This window comes from Tachysurus fulvidraco, chromosome 1 (assembly GCF_022655615.1).
Source record: "Tachysurus fulvidraco isolate hzauxx_2018 chromosome 1, HZAU_PFXX_2.0, whole genome shotgun sequence".
Taxonomy (NCBI): domain Eukaryota; kingdom Metazoa; phylum Chordata; class Actinopteri; order Siluriformes; family Bagridae; genus Tachysurus; species Tachysurus fulvidraco.
This window is the reverse complement of record NC_062518.1, coordinates 46,875,763-46,884,986: the sequence shown is the minus strand read 5'-3', so window position 1 is coordinate 46,884,986 and position 9,224 is coordinate 46,875,763. Positions and strand designations below refer to the sequence as shown.

The window sequence follows — 9,224 nt, the reverse complement described above, 5'->3', positions numbered from 1 at the left end:
ACTCGGAGAAATCTGTAGGATAAAAGTGCCAAAAGACATTTAGATTGTTACGATAATTTTTGTTCTTATTGTTGTTTTCTGATCATGAGCATGTATCTGTCTGTATGGGCTTTGTGTTCATCTCAGCAGGATAAAGATTATCCTCTCTGTATCACTCTGTATGCTGATTGCCATTTCAAGAATGCCTCGCTTTGGATGATGGATGTTTTAACAAGCTGAAGGTCTATGACCACCAGTCTCATGCCGAGGTGCACTTACTGCTTACTGCGAAGATAGTCGGCTTTCTCAGACCGTAGGCACCTAACTTACGTCAACATGAGCGCCAGACACAAAGCCTGAAGCCCGACTGTCAGACCTACACAAGACTTGTGGGTTATGAGCTGATAAAAGAATAATTTAGCCAGACTTTTAGCAACTTGTGGCCATAAGCTAACAGATAGTGAAAGCTTATAGCCACCAGGTACTACACTTTATCATGATGCACAGTTTTAAATTCATACCAAGTCAGCTTCTGGTTCTACATTAGCCTTGTAAATCCTTCTCAAAATAAACTGTACAGTTTCCTTTTTGGCTGAACTATCCCTTTAATCATCCATTGCTAGGTCAGTGCTGTATTTCATCAGGTCGGAGGTCATTAAGAGGTCCTGCGTACGTCCTTTGGCTCTCAAAACCTCGTTCAGCTGCATCAGTGTGACCTCTTTAACGTGCGATTCTTCGATAAGAGGCCAGTCGAGGAGCTGTGCGCTGGAGGGTAGAGGGGGCAGCCCAGGCTCGTACTCCTCCAGCGGGTTTGGGTAGAGGAGGAGCCTTAGGGAGCCGATGCCTGCTGCGGTCCGTGCCAACTCCACCAGCGCTGCCCTGGAGAGCGCATTCAGTGCCAAACGGAGGCTGCGGAGGGCATGGCATTGCCCTAGAGCAGGCAGCAGCTGCCCCAAGGGCCCGTCTGAAAGTCCACAGCCGCACAGAGAGAGGCGTGTCAGGCAGTGTTCGGCCCGGGCGAGGAGATAGCGCAGGGAGTGAAGAGACGACTCGTCCAGCCTGTTTTCACTCAGATCCAGCTCAGTCAGTGACGATGCATGAGGGCTGCGTGAGAGGTACGCCATGTCACCAGATGTCAGACTGAGGTACGGTAGCTCCAGAGACTCCAGAGGCTCCGACAGAGAGCTGCAGAAGGGCAGAGACGACAGAAAGTGAATTAAAATACAAAACCTGTCATTAAAAACACATCCCTGAGCCGACCTACTGACCAGTCACTGTATTGCACACACTGACCAGCTACTGTGTTCCAAGCAGTTTATTTACTAGATTTTGATTGAAACATCAAAAAAACAAACAAAAACAACCAACCAACCAAAAAAAAAAATAAAAACTGTTGACCTGATGACCTTGTACCAGATACCATGTCCAATCCATCTGCACAGATGTTTTATAGATGACATTTGTCAACGTCAAACACCAAACACCTTTGAAGTTGTGTTTTACCTGAGCAGCAGGCGCAGGTGTCCCGGAAGACGAAGAGCGGTGAGACTCAACCTGCGCAGCTTCTTCAACCCTCCGAGCCCTCGAGACACTTCCTGCAGTGCCTCCTGCTGGCCAGGCCGAGCACGCAGCATGTCCAGGTTGCAGTAGTGTAGCCGGAGCGAGCCGAGTCGAGGAAACCAAGCCAAGCGGGGCAACAGCGATGCTAACCCAGACATGCCTAGGCTGGAGTAGCGCAAGTCCACACCGAGGAGCTCCTCCTGGGGCAGCAGGTGCAGCAGGGAGGCAATGGTAGACGCAGGAAGCTCCTCCACTCGCAGGAAGCGACAGTGAATCCGAAGTGGGCCAGAAAGTTTTAGGGTGCTGCTGACGCGTTCCCAGGATCGCGCGTTGACAAAGAGATCAGCCCTGATGTCCACCAGAACGTCATCTCTGCTGGGAATCTCCTGTGGCTGAGCTCCCCTTCTTCTTTGCAGCTCCATCCTCCTCCTCACGCCCTTTACGTTCTCCTCTTCTGGAGACGGAATACCTTGTTCAGGTGCTGCATTATCTCTGCAATCCATCTTCACCCCATCCTCCTTCTTCTTAAGTCCGGCTCGGTCTCGTTTCGCCACACCGTCCCGCTCTATCTCCATCCCTCTCTTTTTCTTCTCTCGGACGTCTCGTCTGCTCCGGGAGGTGGCATTTCGTGCCTGAATCAGCGTGGAGCACAAAGCCACGGTAAGGGACCAGCCACCCATGGCATCGTCCGAGTGACCATCCTCACTCTGCAGACCACAGAGGTCCAGGAGCTGCAGGCGACACCTAAGACCAACGTGTGGGACGGAGAGAATTTAGTGAAGATTTTAACAGATGTAAAAAAGATATGCTGAACCGTTCATTGTTAAATGATCTGTAAGACAAATTACCTTTCACATCACAGATGTCTTTCAGGAGTTACCCGTATTTGTTATATTTGTTAAATATTACATTGTTAAATCAAATGTATTATTATACACAAATGTGTATTGTGTGTCGGTACCTCTGATCTGAAAATCCCCTGACCACAGCCAGCAGCAGGGCCTGGACACACAGCCGGTTCGGTGGCTGATAGTCACGTTTTCTCGGTCCTCGGAAGCTGAGAGTCCGCTCAGGCCAGCGCTGCACCAGCTCCCCGATGGTCAGCGGGCGACACCGAGCGAGCGCCGCGTCCAGCAGCGGTCTGTACAGCTCTCTCGGCACACAGCTCAGCCATGCAGCCGATAAGCTGTGATCACTGACCACTTCCCGTGCACACAGGCACACCAACGACACCACCATCACTACAGAACAAGAAAATGAGGAAGTTTTATTATTAGTAATAATAGCAGTACTTAATAATATAATATGTATAGCTCTGTATTTTTTTTTTGTATTTTCTTCAGAACCGGAAATTATCTCTGCCCCACTGATAAACATTTCCTAAAAACGAAAGAAATCCATGAAAACTTAAGGACGTTTCCACCAGACCAAGATGGTAAGACTATAACTAGGGATATGTATATATATATATATATATATATGTATCCTAAGTTTATTTACACGATCTCCATCCAAACAGAGACATTTCCGCTACTACGTTCCTCTAGTAAATAAAACTCTATATTTAGAGGTTATATATATTATAAAGTGCTATATAAATACATTTAATTGAATTGACTTAATTATTATATATATATACGTTTGGGTCAAGTGGATTTGTTTGATTTAACTTTATTTGTAATTCTCAAATAATTCTCTGCCAGAAGGGGGCACTAAATATCACAAATATTTAATATATATATATATATATATATTACAATCAAAAAATGACTTCTTGTTTGTATTCTCAAATTCAAAATGTCCAGAATGTAACCTGTGTAATATTAATATAAAGCAAAGAATGATAGATAGATAGATAGATAGATAGATAGATAGATAGATAGATAGATAGATAGATAGATCACGTTTTAGTAAAATATTCAAAATGCAGTAAAAACAAGGGAAATATGTATAATTAGTGCAGAATTATTGCAAATGAATCAGTAATATTGCTAGATTTACTACAATACTACAACACATTTGATCGTTATTAAATATTTTACACAAATGTAAGAAGATTTCAGTCTCAGATTCAGAACCATTTATTTGTTAGTCATAAGCATGAAAGGTGACGAACAAGATGTTAATAAGACAGAAAAGAGACAGACTGCAGATTAAAAAGACAAGTTTTCAGACCTTAAGCCGCTCTTCGTGTATAAATGACTATAAGTAACCCAGTACATGATGTTTACATCCATAAACACACCGCATCCTGAAATCTAATCACCTCAGACTAGCTGTGTAGGAGAAGTAACAACAATATCCTAAGTTTATTTACACGATCTCCATCCAAACAGAGACATTTCCGCTACTACGTTCCTCTAGTAAACAAAACTCTTCTTCTTTGGTGTCACAACCGACTTATTTAGGTGCATTACCGCCACCTACTGTACCAGCATAAGCATCCTCAGGGCTTCATGTACCTACAAAACAAACATCTACTGTATATTCTGTGGTATATTCCGGATTCTTTTAGAAAAATAAATAATTCTTTATCACATTCCCACATTTTTTCACCAAACCCCGATATCCCTTTCAAACTCCATTCTTTTCCCAACTCATTCATTCATTCATTCATTTTCTACCGCTTATCCGAACTACCTCGGGTCACGGGGAACCTGTGCCTATCTCAGGCTTCATCGGGCATCGAGGCAGGATACACCCTGGACGTTCACACACACACACACACACACACACACACACACACACACACACACACACACACACACACACACACAGGCAGGATACACCCTGGACGTTCACACACACACACACACACACACACACAGGCAGGATACACCCTGGACGTTCACACACAGACACACACACACACACACACACACACACACACACACACACACACACACACACACACACACACACACACACACACACACACACACACACACACACACACACACACACACACTCATTTAAATTATGCACAGACTATTTAATATATGTCACTTGCACTACATTGTATAATTATATATATATATATATATATTTATATATATATATATATATATATATATATATATATATATATATATATATATATTCAAATATTAAAGTTTTGGAAAGTTATAAGTTATACATTTTCTTTTATTTTCGGTGTGTGTGTGTGTGTGTGTGTGTGTGTGTGTGTGTGTGTGTGTGTGTGTATTTCTCATCGAACCATAATCCTAAATATTTAAACATTGTTACTCTTTCCATGCTATGGGAATATAATTTAATCTGTATATTCCATACATTTCTCTTCCTTGTAAAGAGCATGTAGCACGATCTATTAAATGCCATTTTAAATCCCCAATCATGCGTCCATTTCTCTACTTTTATTATAAACACCGCCGCTCGGTGATGACGACATTAACATGCGCCGTGATCTCTGCGTTGCCTGAGCAACCACTGAGGGCAGCAAAAACAATTTTTAATATAAGTTTCGAAAAATTAATAAATAAATAAATAAATAAATAACTAAATAAAATCTTGTAAATTGTTTAAGGTTTTGCAGTTCTAATGAATCATACTTACATATTTCACATATTATAGTTGAGATGTATGTTATATAAGCGCACTAAATGAAGAAACTCCGAAATATATTGTTTATTATACTATTTATTTACTACTAAGTCAAAATTATTTAGAAGTACAGGATTAAAACCAGTTAAAAACACTGACATGTTTGGTAATAAAAACACACAGACTTTAAGTCATCGCGAAAGTGAAAGTTATGACAAAGTGCAAGAAGGAAGGAAGTTAAAGCAAAAACTCCGTCGGATAAAAAGCTCCCTGAAGGTAATAATAAAGTACATTATAATTATATTCATATCGTGTTTTACATTCGGTTCCTAAAGGATCTGTTAAATACTGTGTTTTTTACATATATATATAAAACTTTAAAGATCAGAATATTGCATAAGTTTAACTATTATAGCAGGCCTGGACACACTGAACTTATGTCAGTGTACTTGTATGTCCTTGAGCACTAGGGCTACTACTGTAACAACAAAAATAAATAAAGAAACAATTAACTACTGCTGTTATAAATCAGACCTGCATTTACTCCACTATTTGTAATCTAAAAATAGTGTTTGTGTGTGTTTGTGTGAGTGCTTGGGTTAGTGCTTGGGTTTTTGTGTGTGAGTGAGTTTGTGTTTGTGCTTGTGTTTGTGTGTGTTTGTGTGAGTCTGTGTTTGTGCTTGTGTTTTTGTGTGTGTGTGTTTGTGTGTGTTTGTGCTTTTGTGTTTGTGTGTGTTTGTGTGAGTCTGTGTTTGTGCTTGGGCTTTTGTGTGTGTGTATTTGTGTGTTGGTGTTTGTGTGTGTGTGTGTGTGTGTGAGTGAGTTTGTGTGTGTTTGTGTCTGTTGGTGTTTGTGTGCTTGCTTGATTGTGTGTGTTTGTGTGTTTGTGTGTGTTTGTGTGAGTCTGTGTTTGTGCTTTTGTTTTTGTGTGTGTGTGTGTGTGTGTGTGTGTTTGTGTGAGTTTGTGCTTGTGTGTTTGTGTGTGTTTGTGTGAGTCTGTGTTTGTGCTTGTGTTTTTGTGTGTGTGTGTGTGTTTGTGTGTGTTTGTGTGAGTCTGTGTTTGTGCTTGTGTTTTTGTGTGTGTGTATTTGTGTGTCTGTGTGTGTGTGTGTGTGAGTGAGTTTGTGTTTGTGTGTTGGTGTTTGTGTGCTTGCTTGTTTGTGTGTTTGTGTGAGTGTGTGTTTGTGTGTGACTGTGTGTGTCGAAACAATGGACTAGCGGATCACTAAGTATCTTTATGGCAAGCAAGAAAATGTGTCCGAACCGAAAAGGAAATACAGAAGATTCTAGTTTACCTGATATAAATATGTGTGCTGAGTAAAAGTTTGAAGGTTTATGGCATGTGCAGTAAATGAGTAAATGTTATTCAGACTTATGGGAAGGGGGGAAACAGGCGTGTCTCACTTACACGTCCAGTTAGTTAGTAGTTCGACAACAAGAAGACAAGCTAAAAATCTATATAATGCTAGTTTTTTGTATAATAACAATAATAATAATAATTATATATATTATTATTATTATTATTATTATTATATATTATTATTATTATAATATGACCACATTAATGAATTAATTGTACCACTCATGTAGAATCAAGTAATTTTTTTTAGTTTTTTACATTTACATACACAAGTACATTTACAGCATTTGGCATACACCCATAGAGAGTGACAAGAAACAGGAAAAATAAGTGCTTTTTAAAAAAAAATATTTCAGGAAGAGCTTGTGCTCTATTGTGTATGTAGTGTAGGAAAATGGGAAATTGTGTTCACCTTCCTGTCAGCCGGCTGATAGGAAAAGGAGGGGTGTTATCCCCCTGTTGGTCAAACAATTCACACCCCTCTACCATAGCACTGGTACAGAGACTGTCAAACTGCTACAATGAAATTCTAGCATTCGAACATTATAGGGTAGGTTAATGAAACACAGGCAGCTCTTAAAGAGAAACAGATTCCATTGTTGGTCTCTGGTAGAGAGAGTTAAAAATAGCTCAAATGTAGGAACAGCTCTGGCTTTATTTAGAGGACAGGGCATCAGATTACAAATGTACTTAAAAGTAAATTAAAAGCACAAGTACTTCTTACATTCCTCACACAGCAGTCACTCAGGACACTCAGTCTTTCAGCTGTTACTGTCCAGCAGAGCAGCTAGTAACAATACCGGTTACATATGCCAACTCCACATCCTCAAAAGCCATTGAGAATACCACCATATTGTGTTGACTACTTTCCACTTTGCACATTTATATTTATGGCACTAGAGTGACTTACATTCACAACTGAGCAATTAATGTATTAAGGCCTTGTTTAGGGGTCCAACAGTGGGAGGTTGGTGGGATTTGAACTCACAATGCCTTTTCTACTGAGCTACCAATTCATCATGCTACCAAGCTAGCAATTCCGAAGTCAAAGCTGAAAAGTAGGGGTGATTGTGCCTTTTCGGTAGCTGCTCCCAGACTGTGGAATGCTTTGCCTGTTAGCATTTGATTTTCTCCTTAGGTTAAAAACATACCTTTTTGAATCAGCATATGGTCCAGGATAAAATTGTATTGTACTGTATTGTGTGCTTGTGTTTTTATTTTTAATCAATTATTGATATTTTATTGTTTTGGTTTTTTTTTTTGCATTGATGTAAAGCACACTGGTCAACTGGTGTTATGTATAGAAATAAAATTGACATTGACATTGACTGCCACTTTCCCCACAAGGCACTTGTCACATTGCACATTGTAAGATTTTGTGTATTTCATCTATAGATGTATAATGAAAGGTGTATGTTTTGGATTTGCTTTCACACATTTGTATATGTGCGTTGATTACAGTTTGCAAGACGTTGTTCAGATTTTTGCATACAGTAACTGTAATATTTCTTTTCATTTAGGGGCAAAAGAGAGATGGCGAAGGAGAAGAAGGAAATGTCAAGATTGTCTATCATCCTTATGGGAGAGGAGTGGACAGGAAAGAGCTCAGTTGGAAATACCATGCTGGGCCAAAGTGTATTTAAAGTTGACACTGATACAGAGCATGTAACGCATCGCTTAGGTATCATTGAGGGTAGAAATGTGACTGTGGTAGATACACCCGGATGGATTTCAGATTGTTACCCAGATATCCCACTCAAAACTCTGAAGCAAGGAAACAATTCAGTATCATTTATGTGTCAAGGGTTCCACATCCTGCTTCTCACTATCCCCATTTCCCAAGACCAAAATTGGAACCAAAAACTTGTGCAAAGGCTGTCAAATGCTCTGAGTCTTTTCAATGCTGATATCTGGAAACACACCATGCTACTGTTCACCAGATATGACCTTCTAGATTCAAAAGGATTTGAGCAATACCTGGAAGGTAATGGGCAGGCCTTCCAGAGCTTGGTGGAAAAGTGTGAGCAGAGGTACCATGTGCTCAACAATCGCAAATGTAATGATCGCAAGCAAGTCAGGGAGCTGATGGAAAAGATAGAGCAGATAGTCCAAGTAAACGATGGTCAGTTATTGCAACTGGTCACAAGTGAACAGGGAGTGGGCACATTGAGAGAGAATGAGATGGATACACTGAGACTCAATGAGCAGTTAAAGATGGATGAACCCATAAGGGGGGAAAGCTGCTTCAGATTGGAAGACTACATGTTTAAATCCCTGAGACCAGAGGGAAATGAACCACAAAATCCTACTGAGCAAAAAGAGATGTCACATCCAGCTGACATGCAAAATGCTGCACCTGAATCATCCTACATCCAAAATGAATATACTAAACCTACACCCGACCTTTGCTCAGAGAGCCCTGCTGAAATAAACAGAGGTCTGTCTAGGAGCAGTGGTGATAACAGGGATCCAGATGCAAGTACAAGTAAAAAGAATACTTGTACAGAAGTAGAGGAAGCATGCATGGACAGAGATGGAGATGGCGATAAAGAAAAGAACAAAAAACACGTACAGCATACAACATTGCAAAAATACACTCCTCATCCCTGGGATGACGTGTGGGACTTGAACATTACTTGTTCCTTTTATAATGTTGTCTCCAATCATCAGCAAAGTGAGTAAATGATAATAAAAGTTCATTGAAATGTCTTAAATGATTCAGATTTGTTTGTTAGTGGCATTATTTTTATTATTACACATAACC

The 9,224-nt window shown here is 40.4% G+C and overlaps 2 protein-coding genes across 12 annotated transcripts in view; one reads left to right on the top strand and one right to left on the bottom strand.

Moving 5' to 3' along the window:
* The window catches only part of si:ch73-174h16.4 (leucine-rich repeat-containing protein 14), a 4,712-nt gene extending 775 nt beyond the window's left edge, over window positions 1-3,937 (bottom strand). For 2 of the 3 annotated variants that reach the window (XR_007144583.1, XM_047821829.1), the window contains exons 1-4: window positions 3,715-3,937; window positions 2,501-2,780; window positions 1,483-2,283; window positions 1-1,164 (exon numbers count right to left, since the gene is read on the bottom strand). The exon at window positions 1-1,164 is cut by the window's left edge. Coding sequence is in view for 2 of the 3 variants with exons in the window: in XM_047821829.1 (XP_047677785.1) it covers window positions 585-1,164; window positions 1,483-2,283; window positions 2,501-2,778 (1,659 nt within the window). In the remaining variant the exon portion in view is untranslated. The remainder of the gene's footprint in view (window positions 1,165-1,482; window positions 2,284-2,500; window positions 2,781-3,714) is intronic. The other variant, XM_047821836.1, reaches the window with a different exon arrangement.
* A 1,067-nt stretch (window positions 3,938-5,004) lies between these two features.
* LOC113642183 (neurofilament medium polypeptide-like) overlaps window positions 5,005-9,224 on the top strand; it is a 69,372-nt gene continuing 65,152 nt past the window's right edge. For all 9 annotated transcript variants that reach the window (XM_047823119.1, XM_047823110.1, XM_047823104.1 and 6 more), the window contains exons 1-2: window positions 5,005-5,376; window positions 7,981-9,134. In XM_047823119.1, coding sequence (XP_047679075.1) covers window positions 7,994-9,134 — 1,141 coding nt within the window. In that variant the 5' untranslated portion in view covers window positions 5,005-5,376; window positions 7,981-7,993. The remainder of the gene's footprint in view (window positions 5,377-7,980; window positions 9,135-9,224) is intronic.